This window comes from Pelophylax lessonae, assembly GCF_965119305.1.
Source record: "Pelophylax lessonae genome assembly, chromosome: 4".
Lineage (NCBI taxonomy): Eukaryota > Metazoa > Chordata > Amphibia > Anura > Ranidae > Pelophylax > Pelophylax lessonae.
The window spans coordinates 14,709,056-14,730,142 of NC_138771.1; the positions used below are offsets into that span (position 1 = coordinate 14,709,056).

The window sequence follows — 21,087 nt, forward strand, 5'->3', positions numbered from 1 at the left end:
TAACTGGGAGATGTCTCCATGCATTCTTAGTTTCATTCCACTTCATGATTGTGTCCCACTTGTTGTTGATTCTTCACAAAAAATTACAGTTTTATATCTTGATGTTTGAAGCCTGAATGTGGCAAAAGGTCGCAAAGTTCAAGGGGCCGATATTCGGCCCCTTGAACTTTGCGACCTTTTGCCACATTTCAGGCTTCAAACATAAAGATATAAAACTGTAATTTTTTGTGAAGAATCAACAACAAGTGGGACACAATCATGAAGTGGAATGAAATTTATTGGATATTTCAAACTTTTTTAACAAATAAAAACCTGAAAAATTGGGCGTGCAAAATTATTCAGCCCCCTTAAGTTAATACATTGTAGCGCCACCTTTTGTGTTTGTGAACAGCAGTTTTCAGTTCTTTCCACAGATTCTCGATTGGATTCAGGTCTGGACTTTGACTTGGCCATTCTAACACCTGGATATGTTTATTTGTGAACCATTCCATTGTAGATTTTGCTTTATGTTTTGGATCATTGTCTTGTTGGAAGACAAATCTCCGTCCCAGTCTCAGGTCTTTTGCAGACTCCATCAGGTTTTCTTCCAGAATGGTCCTGTATTTGGCTCCATCCATCTTCCCATCAATTTTAACCATCTTCCCTGTCCCTGCTGAAGAAAAGCAGGCCCAAACCATGATGCTGCCACCACCATGTTTGACAGTGGGGATGGTGTGTTCAGGGTGATGAGCTGTGTTGCTTTTACGCCAAACATAACGTTTTGCATTGTTGCCAAAAAGTTTGATTTTGGTTTCATCTGACCAGAGCCCCTTCTTCCACATGTTTGGTGTCTCCCAGGGGGCTTGTGGCAAACTTTAAACAACACTTTTTATGGATATCTTTAAGAAATGGCTTTCTTCTTGCCACTCTTCCATAAAGGCCAGATTTGTGCAGTATACGACTGATTGTTGTCCTATGGACAGAGTCTCCCACCTCAGCTGTAGATCTCTGCAGTTCATCCAGAGTGATCATGGGCCTCTTGGCTGCATCTCTGATCAGTCTTCTCCTTGTATGAGCTGAAAGTTTAGAGGGACGGCCAGGTCTTCGTAGATTTGCAGTGGTCTGATACTCCTTCCATTTCAATATTATCGCTTGCACAGTGCTCCTTGGGATGTTTAAAGCTTGGGAAATCTTTTTGTATCCAAATCCGGATTTAAACTTCTCCACAACAGTATCTCAGACCTGCCTGGTGTGTTCCTTGTTCTTCATGATGCTCTCTGCACTTTAAACGGACCTCTGAGACTATCACAGTGCAGGTGCATTTATACGGAGACTTGATTACACACAGGTGGATTCTATTTATCATCATTAGTCATTTAGGTCAACATTGGATCATTCAGAGATCCTCACTGAACTTCTGGAGAGAGTTTGCTGCACTGAAAGTAAAGGGGCTGAATAATTTTGCACGCCCAATTTTTCAGTTTTTTATTTGTTAAAAAAGTTTGAAATATCCAATAAATTTCGTTCCACTTCATGATTGTGTCCCACTTGTTGTTGATTCTTCACAAAAAAATGACAGTTTTATATCTTTATGTTTGAAGCCTGAAATGTGACAAAAAGGTTGCAAAGTTCAAGGGGGCCAAATACTTTCGCAAGGCACTGTAACTCAGGCCACCATGGAATCTGGAACCTCAGCAGATGCTTTGACCATCACGGAGCCAAGATGATAAAAGATGAGCAGGTAACACAAGAATTCCCCGACCAAATCCTCCGCCGTCTGAGTTTCTTCATGTCTGCGGATGATCTGACTCAGGGGGGGCCATTTTGGGGGGGCCAGTGAAAGGGCTGAGATTCTTTTTCTCTTATTGATGACCCTTATTATGATGAATGTCCTCTTACTGCCCACTGATCTGTCCTCCGTACCCTCTACACCTCCTCCCATAGTCTGGTCCTCCCACTTCCTCTGTCTGCTATGAAACTCCGAGGTTTGGGAGCCAGGGAATCACGGAGGCTGAAGTGGGAAAGTGGCAGCTGCTCCGGCTACTGGTCTGGCAGAGGGATCCCCACCACCACCACCGACGCACCATGAGAGTCTGGAGTATGGACCGCTGGAGAGGACTGCTGGCCACCTGGGTGCTGTGCCTGCTGCCAGGTGAGCTGATAGAAAGGACACATCATCATCTCCTGCCTAACCCTCCCTGCTCCGGGGACCGCAATTCTATTGGTCAGACGGCCAGCTCTGCGTTCACAATCAGGCGTTGGGGTTCAGGATAGAGGTCAGCACCTCTGCCTTGCAGCACCGGGGTCCTGGGTTTGAATCCTGACCTGGACACTATCTGCATGGAGTTTGCATTATGAGATTAGACTGTCAGCTCCTTAAGGGCAGGGACTGATGTGAATATACAGTAAAGTGCTGCATACGTTGCTGGTGCTCTATGAATTCAGCTATGAAGTGTAGAAAAACCCCAGAGAACATGCAAACTCCATGCAGGCGGTGTCTTGGCCAGTATTTTAACCAAGGACCCCTCTATGGATTTCTTCTACACTCCAAGGGCACTCTATAAATTCAGAGGCTTAGTGGTTAGCACTACTGCCTTGGGGTGCTGGGTTCAATGCCTGACCAGGACACCATCTGCATGGAGTTTGCATGCTCTCCCTGTGCTTCTTAGATTTTAAGGGCAGGCAGTGATGAAGTAAAGTACTGCATATGTTGTCAGTATGATGTAAATACATCCTAGTGGTTAGCACTTTTGCCTTGCTGCACTGGGGTCCTAGCTTCAAATCCTGGCCAGGACACCATCTGCATGGAGTTTGCATTGTGAGATTAGATTGTAAGCTCCTTAAGGGGCAGGGACTGATGTGAATATACAGTAAAGTGCTGCATACGTTGCTGGTGCTCTATGAATTCAGCTTTGAAGTGTACAAAAACCCCATAGAGAACATGCAAACTCCATGCAGACAATGTCCTGGCCAGTATTTGAACCAATTACTCCTCCATGGATTTCTTCTACACTCCAAAGGCACTCTATAAATTCAGAGGCTTAGTGGTTAGCACTACTGCCTTGGGGTGCTGGGTTCAAATCCTGACCAGGACACCATCTGCATGGAGTTTGCATTGTGAGATTAGACTGTAAGCACTTTGCGGGCAGGGACTGTATATGTGGTAAAGTGCTGCAGAAGTTAACAGGGCTCTATAAATTTGGCTTAGCGGTTAGCACTTCTGCCTTGCAGCACTGGAATCCTAGCTTCAAATCCTGGCCAGGACACCATCTGCATGGAGTTTGCATGACCTCCCTATGCTTTTTAGATTGTAACGGCAAGCAGTGATGCAGTAAAATACTGTATATGTTGCCAGTTTGATAAAAATAAATCTTAGCAGTTAGCACTTCTGCCTTGCAGCACTGGGGTCCTAGCTTCAAATCCTGGCCAGGACACCATCTGCATGGAGTTTGCATTGTGAGATTAGACTGTAAGCACTTTGAGGGCAGGGACTGTATATATATATATATATATATATGGTAAAGTGCTGCAGAAGCTAACAGTGCTCTATACATTTGGCTTAATGGTTAGCACTTCTGCCCTGCAGCACTGGGGTCCTAGCTTCAAATCCTGAAAAGGACATTATCTGCATGGAGTTTGCATGCTCTCCCTGTGCTTTTTAGATTGTAAGGGCAAGTAGTGATGAAGTAAAGTACTGTATATGTTGCCAGTATGATATAAATACATCTTAGCGGTTAGCACTTCTGCCTTGCAGCACTGGGGTCCTACCTTCAAATCCTGGCCAGGACACCATCTGCATGGAGTTTGCATTGTGAGATTAGACTGTAAGCACTTTGAGGGCAGAGACTGTATATATGGTAAAGTTATACAGAAGTTAACAGGGGCTCTATAAATTTGGCTTAATGGTTAGCACTACTGCCTTGCAGCACTGGGGTCCTAGCTTTAAATCGTGAAAAGGACACCATCTGCATGGAGTTTGCATTATGAGATTAGACTGTCAGCTCCTTAAGGGCAGGGGCTGATGTGAATATACAGTAAAGTGCTGCATACGTTGCTGGTGCTCTATGAATTCAGCTTTGGAGTGTAGAGAAAACCCCATAGAGAACATGCAAACTCCATGCAGGTGGTGTCCTGGCCAGTATTTGAACCAAGGACCCCACTATGGATTTTTTCTACACTCCAAAGGCACTCTATAAATTCAGAGGCTTAGTGGTTTGCATTACTGCCTTGAGGTGCTGGGTTCAAATCCTGACCAGGACACCATCTGCATGGAGTTTGCATGCTCTCCCTGTGCTTTTTAGATTGTAAGGGCAAGCAGTGATGAAGTAAAGTACTGCATATGCTGCCAGTATGATGTAAATACATCTTAGTGGTTAGCACTTCTGCCTTGTAGCACTGGGGTCCTAGCTTCAAATCCTGGCCAGAACACCATCTGCATGGAGTTTGCTTTGTGAGATTAGACTGTCAGCTCCTTAAGGGCAGGGAACTGATGTGAATATATGGTGAAGTGCTGCATAGATCGCTGATGCTATATATATTCAGTGGCTTAGTGGTTAGTACTACCACCTTCCAGCACTGGGGTCTCCGGTTCAAATCCTGACCAGGACATCATCTGCATGGAGTTTGCATGCTCTCCCTCTGCTTCTTAGAAAATAAAGGCAGGAAGTGATGTCTATGTAAAGTATTATATATGTTGCCGGTGTGATATAAATAAAGCTTAGTGGTTAGCACTGGGGTCCTTGCTTTAAATACTGGCCAGGACACCCACTGCATGGAGTTTGCATTGTGGGATTAGACTGTAAACTCTGTAAGGGCGATGACTGATGTGAATATAAAGTAAGGCACTGCGTAATTTGCTGGTGTTCTATAAAATGAGCTTTAGAGTGTAGAAGGAATTCACGAAGAACATGCAAACTCCATGCAGATGGTGTCCTGGCCAGTCTTTGAAGCAAGGACCCCTCTATGGATTTCTTCTACACTCCAAAGATACTCTTTAAATTCAATAGCTTAGCGGTTAGCACTTTTGGCTTGCAGCACTGGGGTCCCCAGTTCAAATCCTGGCCAGGACACCATCTGCATGGAGTTTGCATGATCCCCCTCTGCTTCTTAGATTGTAAAGACAGGAAGTGATGTCCATGTAAAGTATTATATATGTTGCCGGTGTGATATAAATACAGCTTAGTGGTTAGCACTGGGGTCCTTGGTTCAAAGACTGACCAGGGCACTCACTGCATGGAGTTTGCATTTGCATTGTAATGAGGTCCTTGGTTCAAATCCTCACCAGGGCAGCTGCTGCATGGAGTTTGTATTGTAAGAGTAGACTGTAAGCTCTTTAAGTGCAGAGAGACTGTTGTGAATATACAGTAAATTGCTGGAGCTCTATACATTTGGCTTAGTTGTTAGCACTTCTGCCTTGTAGCACTGGGGTCCTAGCTTCAAATCCTGGCCAGGACACCATCTGCATGGAGTTTGCATTGTGAGATTAGACTGTCAGCTCCTTAAGGGCAGGGACTGATGTGAATATATGGTGAAGTGCTGCAGAGATTGCTGATGCTCTATAAATCCAGTTTAGTGGTTAGCACTTCTGCCTTGCAGCACTGGGGTCCTAGCTTCAAATCCTGACCAGGACATCATCCGCATGGAGTTTGCATTGTGAGATTAGACTTTAAGCTCCTTAAGGGCAAGGACTGCTGTGAATATATGGTAAATTGCTGCACACATTTATGGCGCTCAATAAATTTGGCTTAGTGGTTAGCACTACTGCTTTGCAGCACTGGGTCCCCCAGTTCAAATCCTGAGAAGGACACCATCTGCATGGAGTTTGCATGACCTCCCTGTGCTTCTTAGATTGTAAGGGCGGGGGGTGGTGTGTATGTAAAGTACCACCTATGTTGCCAGTGGGAAATAAATACAGCTTAGTGGTTAGCATTTCTGTCTTGCAGCACTGAAATCTATTGTTTAAATACTGGCCAGGGCAACATCTGCATGGAGTTTGTATGTTCTCTATGGGTTTCCTCTACACTCCAAAGATGTACTAGTAGGTTAATTGGCCCTAGCATGTGATTTAGCATTGTCTAAATGGCGCGTCCTCTATAAATACAGCACGATGGTTAGCACTTCTGCCTTGCAGCACTGTGCTCCTTGGTTCAAATCCTGGCCAGGGCACCATCTGCTTGGAGTTTGCACATTCTTCCTTTGCTTGCATGTATTTCTTCTACACTCTTAAGAGATGCTAGTAGGTAGATTAGTCATGGTATGCATGTGTGAGATTATAAACTCCATAAAGTGCATGTAAAGTGCTGCACCACCACATTTATGCTACATAAATACACCCCAGTAATTGGCTCTTCAACCTTGCAGCACCGGAGTCCTGGGTTCAAATCCCACCCAGGACACCATCTGCATTTTCTCCCTGTGCTTGAATGAGGTTTTCCCACACTCCAGAGACATGCTAATAGGTTAATTGTCTCCTGAATATATTGGCCCTAGTGTGCAGTGCTGGGACAAGGTCAATTAGCACTCAGGGTAAAGATGCCAAACTGCACCCCCCACCCGCCCACCTTACCTAAGGCTGGCCATACACTATACAATTTCCTTATTCAATTTCCTTTAGATTTACCTTAAACTATGTAGTGCAAGGTCCTGCCTGACTGCATACAAATTGAAAGTGTTTAGGTTTGACCCTATATTACATGGTTTTGGTAAATCTAAAGGAAAGTTGAACAAGAAAATTGTATAGTGTATGGCCAGCCTTAGGGTTGTGGTCAGGGTACCCCCATCCCTGCATTAAATCATTGCGCCCAGGGCAGCTGTCCTTCCTGCCCACCCCTTGTCCTGGCCCTGCTAGCGTGAGATTGAAAACTGTAGCCTGTTAGTTCCCTAATGTGAGTGTAAAGTGCTGTGTAAAGTGCTGTGTAAAGTGCTGTGTAAAGTGCTGTGTAAAGTGCTGTGTAAATTGTTGGTATATGTGAATGCAACACGGGGGCTTAGTGGTTAGCTCTACTAACCTGCAGCACTGGGGTCATTGTTTCACATCCTGGCTAGGAGTCAGACACCCTTTGCATGTTCTCCCTGTGCTTGCATGTTTCTTCTACACTCCAAAGACATGTTAGCCGGTTAATTGGCCTGGGAACTAGACTAGTGTGCATTGTGAGACGGGACCTTATGGCTCGTTTCCACTGAGCGGTACGGTTCGGTACAGTACGCAATTTTTGCAGTTTCCATTGTGAATGGAACCCTAATTCCGAACCTTCCCGTACCACTTTTTTGGGACCCTTTCGTTGGGGTACCAAGCACATTAGTACCGTACCAACAGGGTGGAGCTACACTCTGCAGAACTTTGATTGGTTGACAGAAAATCGTCGATCACTGCTTTCCGGCTACACCACGCTTATCATGAAAGGGTACTATTGGTGGTGGAAACGCAAGGTGTACCGTTCCGAACCGTACCGTACTGAACCGTACCGTACCACTCAGTGGAAACGAGGCATTAGATGAAGGTCGGGGAGTGAACATACAGTATGTAAAGTGCTGCGTATATTGTTGGTGAGGTATGTGTTTATGAGTAAGCGATCCTCTGTATCGTGAAACGCGTCAAGCTGGCATGTCTCTGGATGCACTGTCTGTATGGATTTGTCTATGAGGAATAAAAGACTTCACTGATTTCATCTTTTCTGAGTGCGGTCCAACTTCTTTTGGTTTGATATATGAATGCAGCTCAGTAGCTAGCACCTCTGCTTCGCAGCACCAGTCTAAATTGTTAAAGTTTTGTCAATACAGCACAGTGGCTTAATGGTCAGAACTTCTGCCCTGCAGCGCTGGGGTCCCTGGCTCAAATCCTAGCCAGGAGTCTCTCTGCATGGATTTTGCATGCTCTTCCTGTTCTTTTTATGGGTTTTCTCCTACACCATAAAGATATGCTGGTAGGTTAGTTTGCCCTGTGTGCAATAGGGACCTTGGATCCTTTTTTTTTTTTTTTCAGTTGTGTGAGAAGCAAGGGGAGGAGTCAGAGGAGGGAGAGAGAGTCATATTTTTTGGTGAAGGTCCATTTTAAAGATGTTTGAATAAATGAATAATAATAATTATTATTATTATTATTATTACTACTACTACTACTACTACTACTACTACTACTACTAGTATTATTATTATTTTATTATAATATATATTTTTTTAATAATAGTATTATTTTATTTATTCATAAATATTTTATTTTATTAGTATTATTATTTTATTATTATTATTATTATTATTATTATTATTATTTTATATCATTGTATTATTATTCTTATTTCATATAATAAGAATAAAATAAATGTAATAATAAAAATTTTGTTATTGTTATTATTATTATATTATTGTTAATATTATTATTATTATTATTAATAATAATATTATATTAGTATTATTTTAATCTTATTTTATAAATATTTTTTTACTATTATTTTTGTTTTTTATTATTATGTTATTTTTATTATTGTATTAATATTATTATTTTGTATAATAATAGTAAAAGTAATTATAGTGAAATTATTATTATTTTTATTATTATCATTAATAATATTATTTTATATTATAATTTTTAATAATGGTATTATTATATTTATTTATAGATATATTTATTTGTTTCATTAGTAATTTTCATTTTTTTTATCATTTCTTCATTATATTATTGTATTATTGTATCATTAATATTTTATATAAATAATAATAATAATACAAATAATAATAATTTATTAGTAATACAATAATTATTATAATAAAAATGATTATTATTTTTATTATGATTATTATTATGATTATTATTATTATTATTATATTAGTATTATTTAATTTATTTATTTATAAATACATTTGGTAATGTTATTAGTATTAATGTTTTTTATTAATATTTTATTATATTATTGTATTATTATTATTTTATTTAAATAATAATAATACTAAAAACATATTAGTAATACTATAATTATATTATTATTATTATTATTATCATCATCATTATTATTATTATTATATTAGTATTGTTTCATTTATTTATTTATAAATACATTTGGTAATTTAATTAGTATTAATGTTTTTTATTATTATTTTACTATTGTATTGTATTATTATTTTATTTAAATAATAATAATACTAACAACATATTAGTAATACTATAATTATATTATTATTATTATTATTATTATTAATATTATTGTTACAGTTATTTATATACAGATATTTGTATAACCTTGCAGGAAGTTACTATAATTTCTGGCATGCTGAAAAAAAAAAAAAAAAATTTACTGGATCTCTTTTGAAGAAAAAAATAAATAAATGGGAGCAATGACTTCCATTCCCTTAAAGGGGCCACAGTCTGAAAATGCACCTGAGTGCAAGAGATGTCAGCCATGGATGAAGGTTTTATTTCAGTGATAAGTAAGGGGGTTTAGCCGGGGGGGGGGGAAGGGTGGTAAGATCAGATGGTTTTCTGTAACAATATTAGCACATTAAGGAGAACATTAAGTATATGAGAAGTCGCCATGATGACTTCAGAATCCTCCGGCGAGGTGCACAGATGGGGGTCATCACTCCTAGATAAATAACGTTATCATTTTATTTAATAAAATAAAAAAAAGTTACATTGTAGCGCTCCAACAACAGCAATAGGGGGATGTTCACACCACAACGCATGTGCATTGCACTTTTTTGTGCAGCGTTGTAAAGCGTTAGTGTGCGTTTTACATGCGTTGCATTTTTTTTTATTTTTTAAGTAATATACTTTATGCAAAGCAGTTATTTGATTAGCAGTGCGCTGCGTTCACACACGTTTGCACATTTTGCATTGAAAAAAAGTAACACGTGCTTCACTTTTTTCTGCACCGGGCAAACACAAAGCACTGATGTGAATCGCATTCAAAGAGATCCATTTTTTTTTTTAATTATTTTTTATTATTTATTTTCATTGTTTATTTATTTTTATTTATTATTTATTTATTTATTATTTAATTGTTTATTTTTATTGTTTATTTATTTTCAATATTTTTATGTTTATTTCTTTTTTTTTTAATTGTCATGCGTTGGGAATGCGTTCACAAAACGCACTGCAGCGCATGTGGTGCGAACGACCCCTAAATCCATGTACAGACTTCTCCGCACACCAGTAGACGTAGCATGCGATGGTTCTGGCTATGTCTTTGATTGGGAGGACTCTTCCCTTCCCCGTCTATAAGCAGGACTGACCCGACTGCTGCACATCTGGCAGTAACTGGAAACAAAATCTCCCCGTCAGCCCAAAATCCCAGAGCATAGCAGAAATGTAAAGAGCAGGGGGCCGGGGAGATGAAAGGCAAGGGACGTGGACGGAGCGGGGTAGGGGGGCAGGGGGTGCGGGGATTGGCATCGCTTTGAAGACGCTGTAGAATTCGGGGAGCTCAGGACCGAAAGGAGGCAGCGGAGGCCAGGTTGGAAAATTGGATGAACGGGTCCCAGAGCCAGAAGCAGTGTCCTTCCAGGCTGGACTACGGACACTGTCACTGGGGGGGAGGGGGAGGGGGGGGGGTGAGTCCTGCACATCTGTGGATGCAGAAAAAGGAAGAACAGTCCTGGAAGATGGAGCGGGACCCTTCATTATTCCATTTTCCATGACTGATTGCAGCAGAGGCATTTTTTTTACAGTTCAGTGAACAATGTATCATATGAAGTCATGGAAAGAGTTACATTGTGTCATATAGACCTGTAGGTGGAGCTATTTGATGTATTTCTGATGACTGCTATATACAGCGGAGAGGCGCAGAATGAGTATATAGACGAAGAGGAGATACAAGGGAGACAAAGGGGAGCAGAGGAATGCGGACCTAGGACAGGGGTCCCCAAACTGATCCCTACAGGAATCACATTCTATCTTTTATTTATAAATGAATGAATACAATTTAACTGAATGAAGGCATTTTATCTGGAGCTTTCTTGTAATCTCAGCATCATATGGTTCATAAGAACAGAGAGTCCCCCCTTACCTCAAGGTCCCTATAAGAATCCCCAGAGTCCTCCCTTACATCAGCGTCCCCATCAGAGTTCCCCTTTACATCCGTGTCCCCTTCAGAGCTCCCCCTTACATCAGTGTCCCCATCAGAGTTCTCCCTTACATCAGTGTCCCCATCAGAGTTCTCCCTTACATCGGTGTCCCCATCAGAGTTCCCCCTTACATCAGTGTCCCCTTCAGAGTTCCCCCTTACATCAAAGTCCCCATCAGAGTTCCCTCTTACATCAGTGTCCCCATCAGAGTTCCCCCTTACATCACTGTCCCCATCAGAGTTCCCACTTACATCAGTGTCCCCATCAGAGCTCCCCCTTACATCAAAGTCCCCATCAGAGTTCCCACTTACATCAGTGTCCCCATCAGAGTTACCCCTTACATCAGTGTCCCCATCAGAGTTCCACATCAGTGTCCCCTTCAGAGTTCCCACTTACATCAGTGTCCCCATCAGAGTTACCCCTTACATAAGTGTCCCCATCAGAGTTCCCCCTTACATCAGTGTCCCCATCAGAGTTCCACATCAGTGTCCCCTTCAGAGTTCCCACTCACATCAGTGTCCCCATCAGAGTTACCCCTTACATAAGTGTCCCCATCAGAGTTACCCCTTACATCAGTGTCCCCATCAGAGTTCCACATCAGTGTCCCCTTCAGAGTTCACCCTTACATCAGTGTCCCCATCAGAGCTCCCCCTTACATCAGTGTCCCCTGCAGAGTTACACCTTACATCAGTGTCCCCATCAGAGTTCCCCCTTATATCTGTGTCCTCCGTTACATCAGGGTTCCCATCAGAGTTTCTCTATTCATCACAGACCACTACATCAGAATCCCCACTTACATTGGGGTCCCCATTAGGGTCTCCCCTTACAGCAGGGTCCCCCTTTACATCAGGGTTCCCACTAGAGTCCCTCCTGCCCCCCTTTCATCAGGGCCTTCTTACATCAGAACCCTACCTTAAATCAAGGCATCCACCCCCCCCCCCCCTTACCTCAGTGTCCTCATCAGAAGTTCTCTATTCATCACAGACCACTACATCAGAACCTCCCCTTACATTGGGGTCCCCATCATATTTTTCCCTTACAGCAGGGTCCCCCGATTACATCAGGTCTCCCCTACATCAAGATGCCCATCAGAGTCCCTCTATGCATCAGAGTGCCCTACACCGAATTCCACTTTACTTCGGTGTCCCCATCAGAGAACCCTCTAATATCACTGTCAGTGTCCCACCCTTACATCAATGTCCCCATCAGAGTCCCTCCTTACATCAGTGTCCCCATCAGAGTCCTCCGTTACATCAGTGTCCCCATCAGAATCCTCCGTTACTTCAGTGTCCCCATCAGAGTACCCTCTTATATCAGTGTCCCCATCAGAGTCCCCCCTTACATCATTGTCCCCATCAGAGTCCCCCCTTACATCAGTGTCCCCATCAGAGTCCTCCCTTACATCAGTGTCCCCATCAGAGTCCTCCCTTACATCAGTGTCCCCATCAGAGTCCTCCCTTACATCAGTGTCCCCATCAGAGTCCTCTATTACTTCAGTGCCCCCATCAGAGTCCTCCGTTACTTCAGTGTCCCCATCAGAGTACCCTCTTATATCAGTGTCCCCATCAGAGTACCCTCTTATTTCAGTGTACCCATCCGAGTCCCTCCTTACATCAGTGTTCCCATCAGAGTACCCCCTTACATCAGTGTCCCCATCAGAATACCCTCTTACATCAGTGTCCCCATCAGAGTCCTCCGTTAAATCAGCGTCCCTATCAGAGTCCCCCATTACATCAGTGTCCCCATCAGAGTCTCCCCTTACATCAGTGTCTCCATCAGAGTCCTCCGTTACATTAGTGTCCCCATTAGAGCCCCCCCTTACATCAGTGTCCCCATCAGAGAACCCTCTTATATCAGTGTCCCCATCAGAATCCCCCTTGTATTAGTGTCCCCATCAGAGTCCCCTCTTATATCAGTGTCCCCATCAGAGTACCCTCTTACATCAATGTAACCATCACAATCCCCCCTTACATCAGTGTCCCCATCAGAATCCCCCCTTACATCAGTGTCCCCATCAGAATCCCCCCTTACATCAGTGTCCCCATCAGAGTCCCCTCTTACATCAGTGTCCCCATCAGAGTACCCCCTTATATCAGTGTCTCCATCAGAGTCCCCCCTTACATCAGGGTCCCCATCAGATTACATTAGGTACTCTATCAAGAGAGGACACACTTCATTAGAGAGCACACTTTATTAGAGGGCAAACATCAAAAGAGGGCACACTTTATTTGAGGGCACACTTCATTACAGGGCACACATCAATAAAGGACATGCTTCACTAGAGGGCACACACAACCATTAATGTCTAAACTGGTGGCAACAAAAGTGAGTGCATGCCTAAGTGAAAAAATCCAAATTTGGCCCAAAGTGTTAATATTTTGTGTGGCCACCATTTTTTTCCAGCACTGCCTTAACCCTCTTGGGCATGGAGTTCACCAGAGCTTCACATGTTGCCACTGGAATCCTCTTCCCCTCCTCCATGATGACATCACAGAGCTGGTGGATGTTAGAGACCTTGCACTCCTCCACCTTCCATTTGAGGATGTCCCACAGATGCTCAATAGGGTTTAGGTCTGGAGACATGCTTGGCCAGTCCATCACCTTTACCCTCAGCTTCTTTAGCAAGGCAGCGGTCATCTTGGAGGTGAGTTTGGGGTCGTTATCATGTTGGAATACTGCCCTGCAGCCCAGTCTCTGAAGGGAGGGGATCATGCTCTGCTTCAGTATGTCACAGTACATGTTGGCATTCATGGTTCCCTCAATGAACTGTAGCTCCCCAGTGACGGCAGCACTCATGCAGCCCCAGACCATGGCACTCCCACCACCATGCTTGACTGTAGGAAGAAACACTTGTCTTTGTACTCCTCACCTGGTTGGCGCCACACACGCTTGACACCATCTGAACCAAATACGTTTATCTTGGTCTCATTAGACCACAGGAGATGGTTCCAGTAATCCATGTACTTAGTCTGCTTGTCTTCAGCAAACTGTTTGCCGGCTTTCTTGTGCATCATCTTTAGAAGAGGCTTCCTTCTGGGACGACAGCCATGAAGACCAATTTGATGCAGTGTGCGGCGTATGGTCTGAGCTCTGACAGGCTGACCCCCCCCCCCCCTTCAACCTCTGCAGCGTTTCTGGCAGCACTCATACGTCTATTTCCCAAAGACAACCTCTGGATATGATGCTGAGCAGGTGCACTCAACTTCTTTGGTGGACCATGGTGAGGTCTGTTCTGAGTGGAACCTGTCCTGTTAAAACGCTGTATGGTCTTGGCCACTGTGCTGCAGATCAGTTTCAGGGTCTTGGCAATCTTCTTATAGCCTAGGCCATCTTTATGTAGAGCAACAAATCTTTTTGTCAGATCCTCAGAGAGTTCTTTGCCATGAGGTGCCATGTTGAACTTCCAGTGACCAGTATGAGAGAGTGAGAGCGATAACACCAAAACACACCTGCTCCCCATTCACACCTGAGATCTTGTAACACTAACGAGTCACATGACATTGGGGGAGGGAAAATGGCTAATTGGGCCCAATTTGGACATTGTCACTTAGGGGTGTACTCACTTTTGTTGCCAGCGGTTTAGACATTAACGGCTGTGTGTTGAGTTATTTTGAGGGGACAGCAAATTTACACTGTTATACAAGCTGTACACTCACTACTTTACATTGTAGCAAAGTGACATTTCTTTAGTGTTGTCACATGAAAAGATACAATAAAATATTTACAAAAATGTGAGGGTGTACTTACTTTTGTGAGATACTGTACAAAAATAGACCCCTTTGTGAAAGAAGAGAATTACTTGTGAAAGACAAAGTCAGCATTACAGGAAGGCATTAGAGTACAATGCCTCCCCAAACTGAATTATGGGTCCCCAATAATTGTAGCTCTCCTCCTATTAGAGGAGAAAAATTGCTATAACTAGCCAATGTGTCTGTGTAGTAATGTTTTGTAACGGTAGCCAAGCGTTTTGTCCTGTGCAGCTTGTCCTACATATATGCACCCATGTGCTGGGGGGCACCGGTACCCTCTGGCCCATTCCTGGCCGGCATAGGTTGGCCCCCCATAGAATCAGTGAAGCGCTATGGTCAGGAGATCCTCCCTTGAGCGCCTGAGCACCATACAGAAGCACCCCCTGGGAAGCCCCTAGCCTGGCCTAACCAGCACCACCTAGTAGCCTTTTTTATACCTTCCTCTGCCGTATGGCAATGGAGTAATTCTTGCACCTCTCCTACCTTACTTCCCCCCTTAGCACCCAGAAGCTAGATCTTCATCTGACCCATTCCTGGCCGGCATAGGTTGGCCCCCAAAGAATCAGTGAAGCACTATGTTCACAGGATCCTCCCTTGAGCGCTTGAGCGCCTTACAGAAGCACCTCCTGGGAAGCCCCTAACCTGGCCTAACCAGCACCACCTAGTAGCCTGTTTTATACCTTCCTCTGCCCTCATGGCAATGGAGTAATTCTTTCATCCTACCTTACTTCCCCCTAAGCACCCAGAAGCTGGATCTTCATCTGACCCATTCCTGGCCGGCATAGGTTGGTCCCCATAGCATCAGTGAAGCGCTATGGTCATGTCATCCTCCCTTGAGCGCCTGAGCGCCGTACAGAAGCACACCCAGGGAAGCCCCTAGCCTGGCCTAACCAGCACCAGCTAGTAGCCTGTTTTATACCTTCCTCTGCCCTCATGGCAATGAAATAATTCTTGAACCTTTCCTACCTTACTTCCCCCCCTAAGCACCCAAAAGCTAGATCTTCATTTATGCTGCTTTGCTCCCTGCACTGCTTCCCATGACCGACCAACCCAAGGTGGACTGGCAGAGTCCCCTGCCCAAGCTGTTCCACATTGGCAGGGGCATGACTGGCACTTTCTCCCTATTTATGGTTTACCCCGTTCACTTCCAGAACCTAGCTAAGGCGACATCAAGTGGCTAACTTGGGTAACTACATTGCGCACCTCTTTGCCCACATCCTACCCAACAGTAGTGATGGACGAACATCTGATGGGGCGGTTCACTAACGCGATTGCGCAAACTCGCTCAAATGTTCGCAAACCGCAGGTTCGCGCCGAGTCCCATTCATTTTAATGGCAGGTGAACATGAAAAACCTCCAGGTCATATTTGCAGCCACAAAATACTTACTAGCTGTGCACACATAGTCCCACAACATGGACACTGACATACCAGAAGTATTAAGCGAATCTGCAGTCGACAAATATTCTTTTTTTATCTGCAAAATTTTGTCAATTCAGGAGCACATGAAGGCAATGGAGGAGAGGCAATGCCAGGCTATGAAGGGGGTGCAGGAGATGATCCTGCTATTGGAAAAGTTTTTATTTTTATTTTTATAAGTTATATAAATCGTTTATACAGTTATAACGTGTTTTTTTTTTTTTTTTTGTAATATTGCTCGGTTTTAGTGTAATAGCTCGGCCTAAATCAGCCAGAGCTGACAGAAGCCGGTAAATACATGTCAAATACATAGAGGGTCCATTCACATGTCTGTAAAATGGGTCCGCATCCGTTCCACAATTTAGCGGAACGTTTACAGACCCATTGATTTTCAATTCCAGTCTGAAAAATTAGACATTCACAGGATAAAGAAGTAAGTGTCGGCCAGTACAGGCCCCAAAAATTAGCCCACAGGCATTCACCTGACAGCAAAGAACTTTGTATTCTGTGGCTGGTGGTACATTAGGCATTCACAGGATAAATAAGTGTCGGCCTAAACATGCCCCAAAAATTAGCCCACAGTCGTAATCGAATGCACCTTCTGCAATTTCTCACTTTCACCCTGGCCTGGTGCTCTTGCCCTACCCCTACTTGCCTCTTCCTCTGCCTGTCATTTTTTAAATGACCCTGTGACAAAAGTCTCTAGAGAAGCGCAGTATATGGGGAAGAAGGTATATAACACCCCACTTCAATCTGTCGTTTTGGGGGGCCAATGGTCTATCACACTAGTTATGAAAAAACATTTTCCAGTAACTATTGTCACTGTGTGTAGCAGAGGTAACGCAGCAAAAGAGGCAAAATTTCTGCAGTAACCAAATACACTATTATGAAGGTACTGTACATTGCGGCGGACAGATCGGACCCCTGACTGACATTTTTGACACTTTTGGGGTTACCAGTGACATTACTACAGTAATCAGTGCTATACATATGCACTGTTACTGTAAAAATGACACTGGGAGGGAAGGGGTTAACTTTATTAGTGATCAAGGGGTTAAGTGTGTCCCTAGGGGCGTGATTCTAACTGTCAAGGGGCGTGGCTTGTGATGTAACCACAGAGACATACGATCCTACATCGTATGATCTCTGCAGTTACACCAGGGAGAATGACAGGCGGTTGTGTTTACATTAGCCGCCTGCCTTTCTCCCTCTCCAGCGGGAGATCGCGAGTGACCGGCGGACATCGGAGCCGCCGGTCACTCGCGTGGGGAAGGCAGGGGACGAGCAGGGGCGGGGGCTCATGGGCGAGCGACGTACTGGTACGTCGCTTTGCCCAGGAGGGGCTGACCACCGCAGTAAATGTACTTGCGGCGGTCGGCAAGTGATTAAAGTCCCGCATAGAGGGAAACTGTGTTTTGTAGTAAATAGATAGGAACGTAAATATATCATATTTACTTGTTTTGCACTATTTTTTTACATTCCTTCAATTACATCCCAGAAGTCTTCCGGAGGGGAGGAGGGGTTTTCCCACCTAAGCACGCCCTCCTGCATGCATGCCTGAACTAAGGGCAGGTGGATTCCAGGAAGGCAATGCTACATGAATCATCTGCCCTTACTCAGGATGGCCAGAGCCAGAAATGCCAGGGGGATGTTTTTCAAAGTGATTTCTCAGCAAAATAAAGCATGGAGACACGGATGGATGAGGGAGTTTTCTTTGAATATTAAAAATGAATAATATGGCATTTTTGCTTTGTGGTTGCTCAGATGCCGATTAGTTACAATTTAAGCACTTTCAAAGCCACAGTTACTACAGATCATGGAGAATAATGAGGATTAGAAGCATTTTTGTCTTCTAATAGGAAAATAAGGGGAATAATTCTTCCCCTGGACAGTAGAGGAATGTGTGATCCTTGACCATCTCTGTCCGCAGTGGCCACCCGTTAAAATGAAAACATCTTCCATTTGGTTATTTGTTGGAATAAATGCAACCAAGATTCTAAGACAATTGGAATAGACTTGAAGAACAGTGCAAAATTCTGGAAATAGAGAATGGATTAGCTATTTCCAGGAACACATTCCAAAACCTGGGGCTAGTGTCTTGGAAGTAGGGGAGAGCTAGCATTCTTTAATAACTACAGTACTATTTATATGATTTTTGCACCCTTTTGTATGCTTTTTGTTGATCCTTTTTCATGTGTGCATTTTTGTAAATTTTTGCTTTGTATAAATAAAACTTATATATATATATATATATATATATATATATCTATATATATATGTATGTATATTAACCGGTTGCCGACCGCCGCACGACTATATACTGCGGCGGTCAGCCCCGGCCAGGCAGAGTGACGTATCGGTACGTCACTCGCCTGTCACTGACTTGCGAGCCTATCGCGGGCGGGCGCGCGCCCACCGAGGCGCGCGCCCGCCGCGGCTCGTTCACAGGCAAGTCAGTGCGTGTGACCGGCGGACTCGATGTCCGCCAGTCACACTGCGATCGCTCCTGTGAAGGGAGAAAGACAGAGCAGCTTGTGTAAACAAGCTGCCTGTTAGTTCTCCCTGTGTAAAAGTGAAGATCTGTCCGTTCTACTATGTAGAACGGTGGATCTTTGCTTTTACACCAATAGGAATGTCCCTACACAGTTAGAAGCACGCCCCTAGGACACACTTAACCCCTCCCTGTCCAATAAAGTTAACCCCTTCCCTGCCAGTGTCATTTTTGCAGTAACAGTGCATATGTATAGCACTGATTACTGCAGTAATGTCACTGGTAACCCCAAAAGTGTCAAAAATGTCAGTCAAGGGTCCGATCTGTCCGCCGCAATGTCGCAGTACCGAAAAAAAAATCGCAGATCGCCGCCATTACGCGTTAAAAAAAAAAACACCAAAAATGACAGAAATCTTTCCCTTTGTTAGTAAACGCGATAACTTTTGCGCAAACCAATCAAAATACGCTTTTTGCGATTTTTTTTACCAAACATAGGTAGCATAAAACAAATTGGCCGAAAAATGTTAAAAAATTTTGATTTTTACTTTTTTTTTTGGGGAATTTCATATAAAAAAATGTGAAAAATATTGTTATTTTTGCAAAATTTACGCTCTTTTTTTGTTTATAGCGCGTGATCAAAAAATCGCACAGGTGATCAAATACCACCAAAAGAAAGCTCTGTTTGTGGGAAAAAAAGGACGTCAAATTCGTTTAGGTACAGCGTCGCACGACCGCGCAATTGTCCGTTAAAGTCACGCAGTAAAAAATCGCAAAAAAACCCCTGGTCCTTTAGCAGCCAAATCCTCCGGGGCTTAAGTGGTTAAAAAAGAAAAACAACACTTAGAATATATACCTGGGGAATGAAGATCTTGGCATCAATATCCATTTTAGCTCCAGAAGATTTTACCCCCTTTCAAATGCAGTAACTAGTAAAGTAATCTCATTACAATTTACAGAAGTAACTAGTAACTAGTTAAATTTTTTGAGTAACTACCCCAACACTGACCGTATGATCAGTGTTTCTACACAGGGGAGAATGACAGGCGGCTTGTTTACATCAGCCGCCTGCCTTTCTCCCTCTGCACCGACGATCGCCGAGTGACCGGCGGACAACGGGTCCGCCGGTCACACGCGTGGGGGGGTCCGTCGGCGGGGGGGGGGGGGGTTCGGCGCGCTCGCTCCCCAGAGCCTCACAGGCTAGTGACGTATATATACGTCACTAGCCTGTGAGGGGCTGACCGCCACAGTATATCTACTTGCGGCGGTCGGCAAGTGGTTAAACATATCCCATTAAAAAAAAAAAAAAAAGGCCAAAATATACTCTGCTACATGTCTTTGGTAGAAAAAATCCCAACAGGTGTATATTGATTGGTTTGTGTGAAAGTTATAGCGTCCACAAACTATGGTATATAGGGTATATACTGGTATTTTTACTTATACTAGTAATGGCAGCGAACAGAGACTTTATAGCATGACGGCGGGCAATCTGACTCTAACTGCCACTCTGTGGGAACTAACTAATTGCCACTTATATCACCAGTGACATTATTACAGTGATCAATGCTAAAAATATGCACTGTCACTGTACTAATGGCACTGGCTGGGAAGGGGTTAACATCGGGGGCGATGAAGGGGTTAAATGTGTGCCTAACAAGTGTTTATGTGTGTGCTGTTTTTACCGGGGATCTCGTTGTTTTTCATTCGCTGCTTAGCACACAATGAAATCCCCTGTCACTGAACACAGCTCTGTGTTGTTTACATTCACAGAGCTGTGTGCAGGGAAGATCAGAGGCCATTGCTGGGTGCCGGTGGTCAATCAGTGGGCGGGACCCGGTAATTGGTATGTGCTGTGATGAATACCTATTACCGAAAGTATGTAGGCACAGGACACACCTCCTGCCACGCCCCTTTAAAGTAAAAATATGCAAAAAAAAAGATTAGTTAAACCCACCAGTTTCTTTTACCACTATTATTCCTTTATACCGGCTTTGGAAATTTTCAAATGAGGCAATTTAAAAATTGGATGAAAGGTTTAGCACCGGGAAACACTTCTTGCAAGATAAAAAGTGCATTTTATATACAACTATATAGATCAGAGGAAAGTGAGGGACAAATGAGGAGAAAAGAGGGACAGAGGGACTTTGTTCCGAATCAGGGAAAGTCCCTCGAAATCAGGGACAGTTTGGAGCTGTGCACAATGTAGCTTGAGGTTAACCACTTCCCGCCCGCCCTATAGGCAATTGAAGGCGGGAAGGTGGTTGCTCTATCGCCGTCATATGACGTTGTGCAGGAGTGCGGTGTGTTACTCTGACACACCGCATCTCCGCTCTCGGTAAAGAGCCTAATGACGTAGGCTCTTTACCAGGTGACCGGCTGTGTCCAATCACAGCTAGTCACA

General features: G+C 43.6%; 1 protein-coding gene across 1 annotated transcript in view; it reads left to right on the top strand.

The window, feature by feature from the left end:
- Positions 1 to 1,948: 1,948 nt before the first annotated feature.
- Positions 1,949 to 21,087, top strand: part of ITGA11 (integrin subunit alpha 11) — a 315,267-nt gene continuing 296,128 nt past the window's right edge. Inside the window, exon 1 of the mRNA XM_082253001.1 lies at positions 1,949 to 2,131. Within this exon, the coding sequence (XP_082109127.1) occupies positions 2,065 to 2,131 (67 nt within the window). The 5' untranslated portion in view covers positions 1,949 to 2,064. The remainder of the gene's footprint in view (positions 2,132 to 21,087) is intronic.